This window comes from Eretmochelys imbricata, chromosome 3, assembly GCF_965152235.1.
Source record: "Eretmochelys imbricata isolate rEreImb1 chromosome 3, rEreImb1.hap1, whole genome shotgun sequence".
Lineage (NCBI taxonomy): Eukaryota > Metazoa > Chordata > Testudines > Cheloniidae > Eretmochelys > Eretmochelys imbricata.
This window is the reverse complement of record NC_135574.1, coordinates 204295360-204314928: the sequence shown is the minus strand read 5'-3', so window position 1 is coordinate 204314928 and position 19569 is coordinate 204295360. Positions and strand designations below refer to the sequence as shown.

The window sequence follows — 19569 nt, the reverse complement described above, 5'->3', positions numbered from 1 at the left end:
TGTGCTTGTGATTTGTGGAGAACTGCTATCCTTAAGTGTGCAAAATCATGGTGTTAAGAACACATATGGCCAAATTTCAATGGACCTACAAAATTATAATTTTTTGACTGTGCACCCTGATGCACAAACAAAACTCTGTATTTGTATGCAAAAATCAGGTCATCATCCATAAAACTACCCCATTTGCTCAACAAATGTTTTCTTCCAGGCACAGAAAGAGGAACATGCAGCGTAGGAGGCCCACTGAAAATTTAAGGTCACATTTTCAAAGAGACAGCTTTCCTTTTGCAGGTTCAATTTGCATATGCAAAATCTGCACCCTCACTTTTATGTCTGAAATTGGATGGTGGGTTCAACTCTGAATACTGCACCTCTACCAGATTTGTAGGTGCAATCAGGTAGTCAGAGGTGGATCATATAGATGTACTTTGACTTGTTATGCAATTAATTCTGTAGGTGTCAAACTGCAGCTGGAAACTGCACCTGAGAAAAGGGAGGCTGAGACCTCTCTCTTTTTGAAATTTTTAGTTCCTGCAACTTGATGGCAAATGAAGCAATAATATCACTTTCTTACTCCTGAAGGCATTCTGTGCCAAAAACGTTAAAAATTCTGCACCACAAATATAAAAATTCTGCACGCAATATTTTAAAATTCTGCAAATTTTCTTTGTCAAATAAATGTGGAGGCTCCAGCATGGCATTGGGGAACACAGGTCACTGGCTGCACAGATGTGGGAGATCACTATGCAGCTCCTCCCTTAGGACACGGCCTCAGCGGTGAGGCTGCACCCAATGCTGACATAGTGCAAGGACTGGGCCTGCCCCAGAAACACCCCAGGGCCCTGTCCCTCCGTGCCAGGTGCACCAGGTGTGGGCAGGCAGGCTCAGCAAGGCAGGATCCAAGTGTGGAGGGGCTCAGTGTGGGAGGATCGAGGTGTGGTTTGAGAGGGTTCTGTGTGGGGCAATCTGGGTGCGGGTGGCTCAGTGGGGGATCCGGGTGCAGGGGGGATCTGGATGCCCAGGAGCTTGTTGGGGGTTTCTGGATGCAATGGTAATGGGACTCTAGAGGGGGGTCAGGTGAAGGTGGTTGGAGCTTAGCAGGGGGGTCTGGGTGTGGTGGGGGAATAAAGCTGGGCAGGGGGTCTAGGTATGGGGGGCTCAGTGGGGGGTCCAGATGCTGGGGGAGTGGGGCTCAGTGGGGTGGGGATCCAGGTGCGGGTGGCTTGTCAGGGTGGTCCAGGTGCAGGGGGAGTGTGACTCATTGGGGGGGTTCTGAGTGTGAGGGGGTGAGGCTTGGAGTGGGGCTCTGGATGCACGGGGGTTGGGCAGATGGAGGGAGCAGCTCCCTGTACAGGGATCCCTCCCCCTGAAGCTGAGGAGCAATGGGTGCAGGAAGCGGCAGTGGGCTGGGGGGTGGGGTTGGAGTTCGCAGAGCTTCCTGCAGCTGGTGGAGAAATCTGGGGGTGGGTCTGACTGGGCCCTGGATGCCATCCAAAGGAAGAGGAAGTCCTGTCCTTCCCAACCCAGCCGGGACTAGCAGCTGAGCCCAGCACAGGGTAGGAGTCACCAGCTGGGTCTTCCCCAGTCCCACCTCCTGCCTCACAGTGATTTTCCTCTCTGCCAGCTGCCCTGGGCATCCGAAACATGCAGCTGGGGAGGGTCGCATGACCGCTCTTGTGGCTTCCCTTTGCCTCCCCATCAGAAAGTCATTTTTCTGTGGGGAAGCAAACAAATCTGTGGGGGACATAAATTCTTCGCGTGTACAGTGGCACAAAATTCTCCCAGGACTATGTTTCTGTAACTATTTCTACCCTATCCTAATACTGACCAATTCACACATTCAGAGTGTGCTACTCAGTAGTGTATGTGCATTTAGCAGGAGATTGACAAAAACACAAGTGACAGCTAGGCGCACTACTCCCACTGACTTTCACTGGGAATTGGGCACCTCATTTTTGTTTTGAAAGTCTCCCCCTTAACCTGTATGTTGATGGCACATCCAAGCATGATTTAGAGAGACGCAGATAAAAAGTTCGGGAAGAAGTAAACATTTTTTTCAGTTCCTCATCTCCCATTTGTTAAAGAAAAACTGGTGATATTTTGTCCCTTGTGAACAGAGTTTTCATTCCTTTTTTGTGAAAGGCTGAAGAGATACCAGTGTCTCAAATCCCAAGATTATTCCGTGCATAGGATGTTCACGTTTATCTTGGGAAATTTATATTTGCATCAATGTTTCCCACAGCCACCAAATATGGCACAGCATTTCAAACACAGAGCTAGCAATAACTATTCCACTTTTACAGTGCTACCACTTCCCCACAGCATAGCAGGGAACAGCTATTCTCCTTGTGTACCTCTGATTTATAGCTCATCCAGAATATTAGATAACTTTCAAGTTTCTGGCCTCAGGAAGAGTGTGTTTTACAAGCCTTAAAAGCAAATCAAATAGCCCAGGGAAGCGCCTCTTGAGCAACTTCTTTGTAGGCAACTAGCTTTAATTATTTTAAAATCATAATGTGAACATGGTCACAGGCTAGTTAACAAAACATTGTAAGTATTTCGGTCACCTCCCTTTCCCCACTCCCAACATTTAATTCATTCCAGAGAAAACTATGGGGGTTTGATGGTGTACAGAAATTATATTGCCATAGTCACTATTCCCATGGAAACACCCTACCAAGTGGAACTGTACATTGATAATTTGCAACAGGACGCTTGGGCATTCACAGGTCACTAAGCTGTTGGAAATGTTCTTAACCAATTATGCAAGCATGCAGCTGGGTATAAAGGTTTCCTTTCTTAAATTTTTCTGGCTCTAGGTAACTTATGACATTTCTCTCTCCCCACCCAAAATATGCAAGATAAAAAGCACAAGTGGAGGTGTAAAAAACAAAGGTTGCCCCTCGCTTGCCGTGATACACAGATTTTTTTCCCCCTACCAAGGCTTTAATTTGTTTGCTTGCATGTAGAATCATAGAACCACTGGGTTAAAAGGGACCACAAGGGTTATCTAAACTAACCCTCAGTCAAGATGCAGGATTTGTAGCATCTAAATCATCCAAGACAGATGGCCATCCGGCCTCCTTTTGAAAACCTCCAGTGAAGGGCCTTTCACAACCTCCCAAGGCAGCCTGTTCCATTGTCCTACTGTTCTTACAGTTAGGAATGTATCTGTATAGCTGGTGTGTGGTCTTTATCTCCAAGACGAAGCTCAAGCTTTAAGCCTTTCCTACAATTAACCTTACAGATGAAACAAACTACTTACCATTCCAGTTTTTGGCGATCTTGAACAAGTTTGCAGCCCTGGTGTACATTTCACAGGCTTCTTCTACCTTTGAATTTCCTCTAGAGAAAAAAAAAGTGCAAGTCACTCAATTACTATTTGCACTGCAATGAAATATAGTCATTTGGGGGTGGGCTAAAACCCAAGAACAGAGTTTTGAATTTTATGTTCTGATTTGTTCCGATGACCTGGTCCTTCCAAACTTTGTTACCTAAATGGGCAGCTCATCCCATCGGTTATACGCACAGTCTAGTCAGATCCTTGTTTTGTTCAATTAATTGCCACTGTGTTAGGGTTTTGGGAAGCCTGTTCCCCTGTTGTGTCATGCAAAGTTCCAACCCCTATAAAAAGTACCATTTCCAACACAAACACTCAAGTGTAAGAGCTTCCGATTTTCCTTCCTCAAGGACTGGTGTGAATAAAATCTGGATTACTAGGATGTTGCTGGCAAGGGAACATGAAGCAGTACCAGAAAGGTCCAAAACAGGCCCAGGTTCTCAGAAAGTATTTAGGCACCTAACTCCCATTCCTGGGCCTTAGTCTGTTTAAATTCAAGCAAATGCTTGCAGATTTTTTTCCTCACCAGCATTGGCCTAGTTGTAATCAACGACAACAACATACTGAAAGTTTTCACTCCAAAGAGAAAACAGCATGAGGTCAAAGTCACTACTGTTTGTCAATCTTGTTTAACAATAATATACAGTAGAACCTCAGACTTATAAACACCTCAGAAAAGGAGGTTGGTTGTAACTCTGAAATGTTCGTAACTCGGAACAAAACGTTCTGGTGGTTCTTTCAAAAGTTTACACCTGAACATTGACTTAATACAACTTTGAATCTTTACGATGCAGAACAAAAATTCTGCTTTCTCTTTTTTTTTTAGTAGTTTACATTTAACACTGTACTGTATTTGCTTTTGAGGTGTCTGCTGCTGCCTGATTACATACTTCCGGTTCCAAATGCGGTATGTGGTTGACCGATCAGTTCGTAACTCTGAGGTTCTACTTTACAAGGAATAAGGACAACAATTAAAAGCCGCAGGGACTGGTTGAAGAGGTGACCCTGGGCCCAGAGTGTGTGGCCAAGGCTGCAGGGATTGCTGGAACAAGTGGTAAAGGCCTGGCTGGAGGCTGGAACCAGCCTCTGGGCCCTGCTGGAGTCTCACACTGGAACTGAATTCTGCCTACTCCCCTCTGGAGCTGCTCTGTTAGGAACACAGGGGAAGCTGTGCTGTTTGTAGCTGTTATGTTACTGCCAGAGGAGTTGAAGTAGCCAAGTGGATGGATGCCTTTGTCCAGGGGGAGAGAGACTATCCTTAGAACAGAAGCTGCGAAATTTCCTCTCTAAGCAGGACTGGGGAGAAATTGAACAGAGGAAGCATCTTCTGGTTTTAACCTTCCTTTAGGGCTCTCTGCCATCTTGGGGCTTTGGCTAGGAAGGGAGCTGCTGCACGTGGTGAAGCCAGGAACCCTTCAAAGGCCTGATGTTTCTAAGATAAAGGCCTTAAAACAAGGGAGAAAGGAAAAGATAAAAGAATTTTGGAGTGAACCCCCAAAATATAAAGATTTGCCTATGCTCTGTAATTCAGGACAGCAGGGACAGCGCAAGAGGCGTGGCGTGTGTGGGAGAGAGGAGGGACGGCATCAGATCAAAATGAAAATATTTTAATACCTACTTTGCACAGATGAAAGTGACTTCCCAACCTTGCCCGTTAGGTAGATTCACAGGCTGAAACTGGCATGAGGCAAACTAACCCAGGTTTTCCTAGAAGAGGGGAAATAAATCTCATCTGGTCAGGGGCGCTGGAACAATTTTTATAGTGGGGGTGCTGAGAGCCATTGAACCAAACTATAAACCCTGTATATAATGGAAACCACCTTAAGTCAGGGGCTGCTGCAGCACCCCCCACACCTCTAATTCCAGCACTAATGCATCTGGTCCTGCTTCGTGGCGCTAGAGAGTAGATGAAAACACATTTCTGAAAAGGCAAGCCAAGATGTGTTGTTCTTGCACCCTTACCTGAAAAACTCATGCAGCCTTGAGCAAGCCATTTAATCGAGTCTGCCCCTCCATTCCCTCATCTGTAAAAACTGAATAATGCTGTCCCTACCTCACAGGGGAGTTGTGAGAATAAAATCCAGATATGATAATGATAGGGACCACAAAATTAGGTAGAGAGATAGATTGTGCTATAATGACCAGAGGACCACTTAAATGGAGTAATTTTGATGTCCATTCATTGAGAATCAACTTAAGACACTAATAAATAGAAAACACAACACAATGAGTAGAAATCTACCTTTGCAAGATGCCAGAATCTCAAAGAGTACTGCATGCCTAAGGCATTTAATATTAGGAAATTCACACCCTTTCATAAAAAAACAGCTACAGTTACTTATCTGCATACTAGTCCAATTCATCTGCTCTCCTGCTGTAAAATCCTAGGTGAATGACTGGCTGGGGAGCTGCAGGACTGTAATTTAGGGAATAGCTACACTGCAGCTAGGAGCGAGCTCCCCAGGCCAGGCAGACAGACTTGAACTAGTGGGGCTCAAGCTAGTACACTAAAAGTCATAGAACGGCTGTTACAGCTCAAAGAAAAGGAGGACTTGTGGCACCTTAGAGACTAACCAATTTATCTGAGCATGAGCTTTCGTGAGCTACAGCTCACTTCATCAGATGCATACCGTGGAAACTGCAGTAGACATTATATACACACAGAGACCATGAAACAATACCCCCTCCCACCCCACTGTCCTGCTGGTAATAGCTTATCTAAAGTGATCATCAAGTTGGGCCATTTCCAGCACAAATCCAGGTTTTCTCACCCTCCGCCCCCCCCCCACACAAACTCACTCTCCTGCTGGTAACAGCCCATCCAAAGTGACCACTCTCTTCACAATGTGTATGATAATCAAGGTGGGTCATTTCCAGCACAAATCCAGGTTCTCTCACTCCCTCACCCCCCTCCAAAAACCACACACACAAACTCACTCTCCTGCTGGTAATAGCTCATCCAAAGTGACCACTCTCCCTACAATGTGCATGATAATCAAGGTGGGCCATTTCCAGCACAAATCCGGGTTTTCTCACCCCCCCACCCCCATACACACACAAACTCACTCTCCTGCTGGTAATAGCTTATCTAAAGTGATCATTAAGTTGGGCCATTTCCAGCACAAATCCAGGTTTTCTCACCCTCCGCCCCCCCGCCACACAAACTCACTCTCCTGCCGGTAACAGCCCATCCAAAGAGACCACTCTCTTCACAGCTCAGGGTCTCAAGCCCAGCCAACCCTGTCAGCTTGAGAGCCCAAGCTCCAGCTCTGTGCCACAACATCCACACTCCTACTTTAAGCATGCTAACTCGAGCCCTGCAAATGCAAGTCTGTCTACCTGGGCTGGACAGACACAACTTTAGTGGCCTTTCCGAGGTTGATCCTGCAGGCTGATGAGCACTGCAGGAAGCGCAGAAAACCAGAAGTGTTAATGCCCAGCACTCACCATCTGCACAGGACCTGTGCAGAAAGGCTGCTTTCAGTATGCCTTGCACTGCACACAGCCCTGCTGAATAGGAGAAGAGAGGACGTAGGCGTGATTGGATGGGGATTGGGAGGGTGGGAAGAAAGGTCAGAGGTAAAGCCAGGATTCGGTGTTTAAAGCACAATCCAGTGACTGCAAACGTTCTTGTAGGCTCACCAGACTGCAGATCCCCCTCAGCTACTTTCTCTCACTGGAGAGCGATTAACAAAGCACTCTGATCAGCAGCACTACCTACAGCTCAGCACCACTCTCTCACAACCCTCTTCTATACCCCTACAAGACTGAGTCCGTAATTACTTATAACCACTAAAGTTACAAAGAGCTTCCCAAAGCATCCAAGAACTGCTACAACCTCATTTAGAATCATGTTTTATAACTGACTGGTCATGGTGCACTACATTTTATAGAGAATCTTGTCAGACACATTGTATGGAGGAGAATTCTAGTCTTTTTCTCAGCGTGTTGAGGACATTCGCCTGTTCTAACTTTAGGTGTGGAATAAGAGGGAAAGAAAAAAATCCCAAACTGAAGAAGAAGTTCTGCACCCGCACAGAAGACCAAGCACTGAAATATAAACCCCAAAAGTGAAACTCAGTCTAACTCCCACTCAAATTGGCAACTGTGAAACACACAAGATACTCCCCAAGGAAAGAATCCAAGCAAGCCAAAGTACAAATTGACATTCCAAACCGTGGAATCAATGTTCTAGTAGTGTTTATCACGGTAAGTGTTTTATGCTGTGAAGCTTGCTAATTATTAATGTAGATCTGGTTCTGAAACCTACATGCAGCTATCTGACATTGAATGCTTAAGATGCCCCTTTAACCTGGTCTCCTGTGAACTCAAAAATTCTGAATAAGCAAACAGAAAATAAACAGAGGTCTGAAGTACACTTCACTGGTGTAGCTATTGTAGCACAAGCTATAATTAAATAAAGTGTTAGTTTTTCCAGTATCATTACACCAATTGTTTTCAATATTATCTTTTACTTTGCTAACACTAACGGCCAGACCCATCAAACACCAATGTGAGCTTTGTGTAAAGACTGGAAGTAGATTATGGTTCTCTAAACTCTAAGGACAATTTAAGGGACATTGGTTTAGAGGACTGTGAGCCAAGACTTCAGGTCCCAAATTAAGTTTCAACAGGGCAACTCACATGCTTTAAGTTAGGTATGGTCTTATGTACCTTGTGGAATCGTGACCTCTATCTCCAGCTATGTCATTGACCCAGTGTCACCTCCTGGATGAAGTCATGCAAGTGACTTTGTTTCAGTTTACCCATTTGTAAAATGCGTATGTTACTTAAGTAGAGGAAGACGTACATATGCTTACCCTTAAACCATACACTGAAGAAAAATATCTTCAAGGTGGCCCTCTGGTTCTCCATGCATTCCCTCACAGGATACTTCTGAAATTACGTGCAAGCCTCTTTGGGCACTGTTTCAGGAGGATAACTTTGCAAGCTACAGTGACTTACTAAATCAGAAAGTAGTCTATATGTATAACCATTTCAATCTCAGTTATATGTTAAACTAAATCGTTTTCACTCCCTACCTATCTACAGGACTTTACTATGCTGGAGAAAAGGAAAAAATTGTGTCTGAATTCTTCCCCCAAAGCTACAGGAAGGCTGAAGCCTCATTAGCAGATATATGAACCTTACTATCTCAAAGAATAAAAGCTCTTTGTAAGTGCATACTATTATTAAACAGACCTGTCCAACTAGTTAACAAACACTCAATTTCTGATAAGCCATATCTTTGGCATTCTCTTTTCTACCCCATGATTAATTTGCGGCATTTTTATTACAATGGCAGCATCTAAACATAAATTGTCATCTCTGTGTAGATAACACTGATATGTTGAAAAGGCTTAACACAAAGGCTCATATTCTTTTCTCAACTGCACCAGTGCAAATCCTGAAAACCTAAATATAGAGGTGGCTACCCATTCCCTCTATAATAAGTCCTGTGAAGTCAATGGCAATTGTGTGAATACAACACATGTAAATCCGGAATAAAGAAAATAATTTGGACCAAAACATCTATTGCAGGAGAACTTTTCCTATTTAATATGAGCCAAGTTCTTCCTTAACTAAATGGGGTTGCAGGAGAAGAGTGATGGAAAAAAATTAGCCTTGCTTGGACAAATACCTGTAGGCATTGAGCAACATGAGCAGAAAGGTTTCAGAGTGGTAGCTGTGTTAGTCTGTACCAGCAAAAACAACGAGGAGCCCTTGTGGCACCTTGGAGACTAACAAATTTATTTGGGCATAAGCTTTCAAGGGCTAAAACCCAGATGCACGGAGTGGAAAATACAGTAGAAAGGTATAAATACACAGCATATGAAAAGATGGGAGTTGCCTTACCAAGTGGGGGGTCTGTGCTAACAAGCCAATTCAATTAAGGTGGAAGTGGGCTATTCTCAACAGTTGACAAGAAGGGGTAGAAATGATGCAGGAAAATAATTACCAAAACTTAAAAATAAATAAATAAATAAACAAACACCATTTAAGTTCCTAAGTGACAACACCGTAATTACCTACTACATTATTTATGAAACTTAAGGACTTAAAAACAAGGAAATGAATAAAGATATCATAATTCTTACACTGCCCACATAATACACACATGCATATTATTCTCATCAAGTATAAATAATGCATATTTCATCACAACAATATTCACTCTGACTCATGGACTTTTTTAATCTTAATTTCTGAATCTCAATATTTTCTTTCAGGGATATCATCAGAAAATCCATGTTTTTAATTGGCAGTACAAGTTTCATGTAAAATACATATAACTGCGCTTTTTAAAGAATAACTGTTTAATAGAAAAAGAGTTTTATATTGATTTATGCTAACTTTATGTATAAATGTGTACATAGCGCCAATTTACTCAGATCCCAGGGGGTGCTCGACCCCCGCTCTGCCCCAGGCCCCGCCCCACTCCACCCCCACACCCTCCCCCAATCCCCATCCCCACCCTGCCTCTCCTCGCCCCCACTCTGCCCCAGGCCCTGTCCACACCCCTTCCACTTTCCCTTCCCCCTCCACCAAGCCACCACCCTGCCTCTTTCCAGCCCCACCCCACCTCTTTCCGCCTCCTCCCCTTGCCTCTTCCTGCCCCTGCTCCGCCCCCTCCTCCCAGTGCCTCCTGCATGCTGTGGAACAGCTGATTGTGGCAGGCAAGAGGCTCTGGGCTGGGGGGAAGAGCCGATCAGCAGGGCCGCGGCGGGCGGGAGGCGCTGGGGGAGGGGGGCGATGCTGACCCGCAGGGCTGCCAGTGGGTACCGAGCACCCACTATTTTTTTCCCCGTGGGTGCTCCAGGGCCGGAGCCCCCGTGGAGTCGACACCTCTGTATGTGTAGCGAGCTGTGTCATCTTCACTCGTATAGGACTGTAACTATGGCTACATCTGCACTTGGAACCGGAGATGTGGTTCCCAGCTCGAGTTGACATGCTCACACTAGCTCACACTAAACAGTATTGTAGCTGCAGTAGGACAGGCAGCAGCAAGCGGTAGCCCAGACTAGCTGACATGATTACAAACCCGCCCAGGCTCCATGGGCTTTTAATCGGGGCAGCTAGGCCAGGCCACCACTTGCCGTTGCCCGTGTTACAGTTACACTGTTGTTTTTAGCATGCTAGCTCGATAAGGAAAAAGTTGATGAAAGGCAACCATCTTGAATGAAAATGTCATGCCACTAGTTAATACTAATTCCTGTTTCTACTCTTTGTTGACTCTGGCTAGATTCTCGACTTGAATAATACAAATATAAATTAGTGCTTTTATGGCCCCATAAGCTACTGTGGAGTATTTTCCTCTTTATAAACCTTAAACACACTGGGCTTAAAACTGTCATTGACTTCAGTGGGGCCAGGATTTCACCATCAAGTCTTTTGCTTCTTAAACACTTACTGTAGAAGGATTAAAAGTGAAAATTAAACAACACGGAAAGCGGTTGTGGTTCACTAGAGACACGTAATGAAGCAAGATCCAGTCATTCAGATTTTTCTTATGACTAGTAATGCTCTTCAGAAAGGCCTTTGTTTAACTGTCACCAGTGACATACCACCAAAGAAATGGGTTCAGACCCTGAAACTGAATCCACACAGGGAGACCTTTAACCCCTCAAGGATCCAATTACAGGGCCGGGGCCCCTCAACTGGAAAAGAAGATTTTTCAGCACAATTTGTATCTTGAATGAATAAGACCCTCTTATATTATCTCTTGCTGAAAAAAATTGATCCTTTCACAGAACAAGGCTTCATACAAAAATGTTGCTATTTTGACCGTCTGTTCTTGGTACATTAAAATGTTTTCCGGACTCTGGGCCTGACCCAAACCTTACTGAACTCAACCCCACACCCCACCCCACTGACTTCAATGGGCTTTGGATTAGGCCCTACAGTTTAGTTTTGAGAAAAGACAACTGAAGGGGGAGTTGATAAATCTTCAAATATGTTAAGGGCTGTAATAAAGAGGATGGTGGATCAACTGTTCTCCAAGTCCACTGAAGGTAGGATGAGAAGTAATGTGCTTAATCTAAAGCAAGGGAGATTTAGATCAGATATGAGCAAGAACTTTCAAACTATGCAGGCTGTTACGTTTTGGAATAGGTTTCCAAGGCAGGTTGTGGAATTTCCATCATTGGAAATTTTTAAGATCGGGCTGAACAGACATCTGTCAGGCATGGTTCAGGACTATGCTTACTTTATCCTACCTCAGCACAAAGGGCTGGACTTGATGACTTCTCAATGTCCCTTCCAGCTCTAAATTTCCATGATTCCCTTACTTATACATGTAGTTCCCATTAAGCAGGCGTACTTGTGTGCATAAGGGAAGGCAGGATCAGGCCCTAAAAAGGTAACTGCACTGGAGAAAGAATAGTACTCCACAAAGACTTCCAATTTTCCTTTAAATTTTCCGGGCTACCCCTTAAATAACTTTTATTTTTTTAGAAACCCTTTCTTGCAGTTTATAAACAACTGAAATGTAATTAAAACAATTGGGGCAGCGGGGAGAAGAGTGAGAGGAAAGGAGGAAGAAAGGGTAGAAAAACAGGGATATTGCTGCAGACAGTATAAGGGACAGGTAAAAATGCTTTCTTCTCAAGGAGCCCAAAAGTTAAAAAAAAAAAAAAAAAAAAACTTACTTGCGGATGCACGCAGTATACAGAGTCATTTAAAAAAAATTAAAATATAGACGAAGTTTTAAGCCAAAGTATCTGGTAAGATCAACAAACACAGATTCAACAAGGCCAGAAGGGACCAATGTGATCATCTAGTCTGGTCTCCTGTATAACACAGGCCATCGAACTTCCCCAGAATAATTCCTAGAGAAGATCTTTTAGGAAAAAAAAAAATCCAGTCTCGATTTAAAAATTGTTCATGATAGAGAATCCACCATGACCCTTGCTCAGTTGTCCCAATGGTTAATTCCTCTCACTGTTAAAAATGTATGCCTTATTTCTATTCTGCATTTGTCTAGTTTCAACTTCCCACCATTGGATCATGTTGTACCTTTCTCGGCTAGACTGAAGAGCCAATGTCAAATATCTGTTCCGCATATAGGTATTTATAGATTGGGATCAAGTCATCCCTTAACCTTCTCTTTCTTAAGCTAAACAGATTGAGCTCCTTAAGTCTATCACTATAAGGCATGTTTTCTAATCTTTTAATCATTTCTCGTGGCTCTTCTCTGAATCCTCTCCAATTTATTAACTTTCTACTTGAACTGTGGCACCAGAACTGGACACAGTATTCCAGCAGCAGCCACATCAGTGCCAAATGCAGAGGCAAAATAGCTTCTTTACGACACTCAAGATTTGCTGTTTGTGCACCGAACAATCACATTAGCCCTTTTGGCCACAGCATTGCACTGGGAGCTCATGGTCAGCGGTTTATCCACCATGACCCCAAAATCTTTTTCAGAATCACTGCTTCCACGGATTACTCCGGGCCGATTTCTGCACCAAAAAATTAAAAATATTCTGCAAAAATCTGCTATTTTATTTCTCAAAATAACACAATATAGTCACACCAGTTTCAATTATTCTGGTAATTTATTTAAAAATATCTGTCAGCAAGTATGTCTGTAACAATACAGACAACAAAAAAGATTCAGGAAATGTTTTTTGACAGATTCCTTACTAGGCATATTAATATAGAACTCTGAGTAATAATTCATTTAAACTATGATACAGAAAAAGTACTTTCCGCACCCCCTCAGAAGAAGTACAAAGGCTTGGGGGAGTCAGGAGTAAAGGAGGAGCTAAGGGAGAGGGAAGTAATTACTAGGAAGGAGCCTGGGTATGAACTTGGAGGGTTTTGGGTGTGGGTGGGAAAAGTATGGAACAGGTTTTTTGGGTGGGTGGGGAGGGATTGTTAGGGAGCCTCCCCCATCCAGACCCTGACTGACCCCTAGCCTCTCCCATTCAGTCAGGCATATCTACCCCAGTCCCCATGTGTCCCTGTAACCCCATGTGTCCTTGCACCCCCTCACCCCATGTGTCCCTCCTTCCCCACTCATACACCCACTCCCCTCATCCCCATGTGGCCCTACACCCCCACTCAGCCACCCCCATGTGGCCCTGCACCCCCTCCTCCTGTCCCCATGAGTCCCTGCACCCTTTCAGGAAGCCCCCTCCCCCATCCACCTCTGCACCTCCTCCCCCTGCCCCCATATGTCTCTGTGCCCCGACTCAGCAACCCCCTTCCATCATATGTCCCAGCACCCCCTCTCCCACCCCGATGTCGCCCTGCGCCTCCACTCCCATTCAGCCCCTGCCCATCTGTCCTCCCCACTAGCCCTTATGAACCCCAGCCTGTGACCCCCTAGCAGCCCCATATGCCCCACGCTGTCCGTCTCCCCATATCTTCTGTCTCCTGACCTGGCCCCACCGGCGCTGTGAAGAAGGTAACCGCAGCTGGGGCTCGCCCTGGAGCCACCGCTCTGCTCTAGCGCCACAGCAGCCCCTGGTGGCCAAAAAGCATAACTGTAGCAACTTTCCCACAGAAGTTATTTTCTGCAGGGAAAATAATTATGCGTGGCACATTAATTATGCATACACAGTGGTGCGGAATTCCCCCAGGAATAAAGGATAGAATCCCCATCCTCTATGTATGGCCTATAGTCTTTGTTCCTAGATGTATACATTTACATGTAGTTGTATTAAAATGCATATTGTTTGCTTGCACCCAGTTTAGCAAGTAACCCAGATTGCTCTGTATCAGTGACCTGGCCCCTTCACTATTTACCACTCCCCCAATTTGTGTATCATCTGCAAACGTTATCAATGATGATTTTATGTTTTCTTCTAGGTCACTGATAAAAAGGTTAAATAGCATAAGGCCAAGTACCGATCCCGGCAGGACCCTCCTAGAAACTGACCCTCTCAATGATTCCCCACTTATAATTAAATTTTGAGATTTATCAGTTAGCCAGCTTTTAATCCCTTTAATGTGTGTCATGTTAATTTTATATCATTCTAGTTTATTTTTTAATCAAAATGTCATTTGATATCAAGTCAAACATCTTACAGAAGCCTAAGTACATTACATCAACGCTATTACATTTATTAACCAAATTTTTAATCTCATCAAAAAATATATCAAGTTAGCATGACAGGATCTATTTTCCATACATCAGTGTCTATTGGCATTAATTATATCACTTCATTTAATTTTTTATTAGTTGAATCCCATATCAGCCACTCTATTATCTTCCCCAGCATCGGTGTCCGACTAATAGGCCTATAATTACCTGTCACCCCACTCACCCTTTTAAAATATCAGCGCAGTATTAGTTTTCTTTCGGTCTTGTAGAACTTCCTTAGTGTTTCAAAACATATTGAAAAATCAACATTAATGGTCCAGCAAGATCTTTTAAAACTCTTGGATGCAAGTTATCTGGACCTGCTGATTTTAAAATGTCGGAGTTTAGAAGTTGCTGTTTAACACCCGCCTGAGATACTAGAGGAATGGAAAAAGTGTTATCAACATCATATAATAGGACTTCATTATTTGTTTTACTCCCCAAATACAGAACAGAAATATTTATTGAAAACTTCTACCATTTCTGCTTTAATTACTTATATTTCTACCATTTCCAACTAGCAATGGACCAATACCACTGTTAGAATTTGTTTTGTTCCTAACAGACTTAGAAAAACCTCCTCCTTATTGTCCTTAAGTCTGATGCCACAGATTTCTTCCCGAATCCCTTTGCTTCCTTTACCAATATTCTACAATTCCTAGGTTCAGATTTATATTCATTATTATCAACTTCCCCTTCCTTCCACTTGCTATATACTGTGGCGTTCACTTACCCTCTAAACCAGGTCAGTTTTTTAACCAATACAACCTTCTTCCTCAATTGTGGCTTTTGGGGCATCTAGTTGAACAATTCCCAATTATCATTCACATTTTTCTGATTAAATTCTTCCTCCCAGCTGATTTGGCTCATAACTATTGTAAGCTTTGTGAGACTGGCCCTTTTAAAGCACCAAGTATATATGTTACTGGTCTGGACTATACTCTGTTAGTCTGATGAAATATAGACATACGCAATATTTAAACTTCAAATCTTGAATAAAATTCCTCACATGAAATTTGTTTGATTGAGAGGCCAAACGAACAAATACTTAGGCCTTGTCTACATACAAACTTTCAGCAGTTTAGTTAAGCTGATTTAGTAAAAATGGTGCAAACCCCTGTTTGGACATTCTTATTTTGGTTTAAGAGCTACTCATTTCAGTTTAGCTTCAACCTGTTAATAACGGAATTAAGCTAAATCAAAATAAGCTCTTTTTGCACCAGGTTAATAAAAATCAGTATAGAAATCACACCTTAAGTTTAACTCTGCATATAAACTAGCCCTTACAAAGGCAAGATTCAAGCTGTTGGAATCAATGTACATGTTAATTTAAAAGTAGGTTACTGCCTTTGACTAATGCTACCCATAAAATAATTCATTAAAGCAAACAGGAAAAAACTCACTAAAGGCCTTGCCTTGTACCATGATCTCAGAGTAAACACATTAAGAGTTAAATCTTGCTCAGCGCAGAAGAAATTATATTTAATTTAGGGGATTAACATTTTCGTATGGATATAATCAAGTGAAACATTATTTTTGTTCCAACAGACTAGCAGGCCTTCCCCACTGCTCACAGCAGAGAACATTTTTCCTCTGTGAAAGAGGGAAATTAACTTTCAATTCCTTGTTTCCTAAATAACAGACTCACTTCATAACATTAAAGAAACCTCCGTCATAGCAGTAGCAGCAATGTGGTTCCAATCCCCTTAGCCTTCTGTAGGAAGGATACCAGAATCATTCATATTTGAACTAACAGCCTAATGGGATTAGATACACGCTAGGTAATTAACTGATCTTCTGATCAATGCTGTTTACAAACCTTACCAACCTTTATTCTAGAAATATGACAATTTCAGCATCAGATTATGTCTCTCCAGAAAGGAGAGAGATTCGAAAATTGACAGACACACATAAAATACCTTTAAAGTACTGGTTAAAAGTCAGGAGTTATTATTATGACTGTAATGATGCATTAGCTGCTGTGTGGCATATCAGATGATGATATTAGAGGGGCAGAAGAGGAGAAATCATCATTCTCCATTGTAAAGCTCCAATAACGCAGAGCAGCCACCTCCACTGCCACTAGAGAATTATCAAAAGCAAGTCTCCTCACTGTAAAGAAACCTGGATTATGGGCTAAAAATGCTACTTCCTTCCGAAGCAACTAATCACTATGGTGATTTCTTAACATAAATGATGTCTGCTAAGCAACAACTTTGAAAGAAAGAGAAAGAGGGGTAAATGCAGGATGTTTCCCCACAACCCCATCTCACCCATCAAAAGCTTTCATCACTGCAGAGGGCTCAGTGATCCCACTCCACACCCGGCTTTGACACGTACCGTCATCATGTACAAAGCACTGGAACTTTTGCATCCGTACAAGGCATGACGACATATAAGAGACGGGGGGGGGGGGGGGGGGGAATTATACAGATACAGCCAGGGAACAAGGAGCTAAAGGCAACGTTTTGTTCTCGTCCCCTTCCCTCCTAGTAGCAACACAGCAGAGGGAAGGAAGCTTTTTCCCCCATGGCAGGCCTGGGAGGGAAGTAGAGGGATTTTCCTGCGTACCGTCTGTGTAAGGACACCATGGGCAATCCTTAGGTTATCGATCAATACCTGTAGGGTGGCAGGAATAAAGCCGCCTGTGAATTACCAGGGTGCACGCAGGAACAGGGCACAATTAAGAGAGGCACCTCTAGGGTGGCACCAATACCGCCGCGTGTGACTCACCAGGGTGCACACTTACTGGAGAGGCAGCTCCAGGAGGGCACCAAGGCAGCCGATTGTGAAGGAGGCGTGTGGGTGTGCACGTAAATATTCGCAAAAAGAAAAGGAGGACTTGTGGCACCTTAGAGACTAACCCATTTATTTGAGCACGAGCTTTCCTGAGCTACAGCTCACTTCGTGGGATGCATCACGAAAGCTCATGCTCAAATAAATGGGTTAGTCTCTAAGGTGCCACAAGTCCTCCTGTTCTTTTTGCCAATACAGACTGACAGGGCTGCTCCTCTGAAACACGTAAATATTGTACATCTCTCTCTCACACACACACACACGCGAGTCATATGCCTCGCTAATGTCTGCGCACGAGCCTAGTGCTCACACCTGTCACCACACGTCCCCGCCGCGCACGTCCAAGCGCCCCCCCCCGAGACACAGACAGACAGACAGAGAGCGACCCCCCCCCCCGCCCCGCCCCGCCCCGCGCTCACCCGAAGAGCCCCCTGAGGAAGGAGTGCGAGGACTTGACCCGCTTCTCGGCCTCGGCCATGAGCTGCACGGCCTCGCGCTCCTTGCCGCTGCTGTCCATGGCGCCGGCTCTGAGGGGATGCGCGGGCCCGGCCCGGCCCTGCCGCCGCTCGCCCGCCCCGCGCCGCCCCGCGCCGCCTCACGCCGGGGGAGAGCCGAGCCGAGCCGAGCTGAGCGGCGTCGGGAGATGTAGGCGGGGGGGAGCGCAGGCTGCGGCGGGGGCTGGGCTGCGTGTGCGAGAGAGAGAGAGAGGTGCCGTCACTGAGCATGTGACTGTGGGTGTGACGGTGTCAGTGTGTGAGGACGGTGTGAGTGTGCGTGCGCGTGTAACAACCAGCGTGTGTGTATGACTGCGTGCATATGTGACGGTCTCTGGGTGGTGGTGGTGTTAGGGGGAGGGGTGTATAATGGTGTCAGTGTGTGACTGTCTCCGTGTGTGCGTGTGTGTGATTATATCTCTGTGTGATACTGTCAGTGTGCGATTGTGTCAAAGTGTCTGATTATGTCCCTGTGTGATACTGTCAGTGTGTGATTGTGTCAATGTGTCTGATTATATCCCTGTGTGATACTGTCAGAGTGTGTGTGTGTGTGTGTGATGGTGTCAGTGTGTGATTGTGTCAATGTGTCTGATTATATCCTTGTGTGATACTGTCAGAGTGTGTGTGTGTGTGTGTGATGGTGTCAGTGTGTGATTGTGTCAATGTGTCTGATTATATCCCTGTGTGATACTGTCAGTGTGTGTGTGTGTGTGATTATATCCCTGTGTGATACTGTCAGAGTGTGTATGTGTGTGTGTGTGATGGTGTCAGTGTGTGATTGTGTCTGATTATGTCCCTGTGTGATACTGTCAGTGTGTATGTGTGTGATTGTCTCAGTGTGTGTGTGTGATTATATCCCTGTGTGATACTGTCAGTGTGTGTGTGTGTGATTATATCCCTGTGTGATACTGTCAGTGTGTGTGTGTGTGTGATTATATCCCTGTGTGATACTGTCAGAGTGTGTGTGTGTGTGTGTGTGTGTGATGGTGTCAGTGTGTGATTGTGTGTGATTATATCCCTGTGTGATACTGTCAGTGTGTGTGTGTGTGTGATTATATCCCTGTGTGATACTGTCAGTGTGTGTGTGTGTGTGATTATATCCCTGTGTGATACTGTCAGAGTGTGTGTGTGTGTGTGTGTGTGTGATGGTGTCAGTGTGTGATTGTGTCTGATTATGTCCCTGTGTGATACTGTCAGTGTGTATGTGTGTGATTGTCTCAGTGTGTGTGTGTGATTATATCCCTGTGTGATACTGTCAGTGTGTGTGTGTGTGTGTGTGTGTGATGGTGTCAGTGTGTGATTGTGTCAATGTGTCTGATTATGTCCCTGTATGATACTGTCAGTGTGTGTGTGTGTAATTGTGTCTGTATGTGATGGTGTCAGAGTGAGTGTGTGTGATGATGTCAGTGTGTGTGTGCACGCACAATGGTGTCAGTGTGTGATTTTTGTCAGTGTGACACTGTCACTGTGTGTCTGATATTTAATATTATAATTTAATATAATGTTTTGACACTATCAGAATGAAATGTTTTTATCTTATCAAAGTGAAACAATTTGACAGTACTGAAACAAAGCTTTTCAGTGTTTTCAAATCGACATTTTTTGGAATTTACATTTTGTGGAAAATTTTGACATTTTGAACAAAAACAAACTTCAAAATGTCAGAATTTCCCACAGAACTGAAATTCCATTTTCCAACCAGATCTAGTTTTAGGCTTTCACCCTAGAATGTCCTAGTGTCCTGCAATACCTGCAATCAACACTTAGTAAAGTTATACAGTGAAGGTATTAAGAGACATATCTATGAAAGAACATGGTTTTACAAGAAAAATAAATTGGGATTAGCTGGA

The 19569-nt window shown here is 44.1% G+C and overlaps 1 protein-coding gene across 1 annotated transcript in view; it reads right to left on the bottom strand.

The window, feature by feature from the left end:
• NAPB (NSF attachment protein beta) overlaps window positions 1-17742 on the bottom strand; it is a 36145-nt gene extending 18403 nt beyond the window's left edge. Inside the window, exons 1-2 of the mRNA XM_077814120.1 lie at window positions 17645-17742; window positions 3266-3345 (exon numbers count right to left, since the gene is read on the bottom strand). Coding sequence (XP_077670246.1) covers window positions 3266-3345; window positions 17645-17742 — 178 coding nt within the window. The remainder of the gene's footprint in view (window positions 1-3265; window positions 3346-17644) is intronic.
• Between the last annotated feature and the right edge of the window lie 1827 nt (window positions 17743-19569).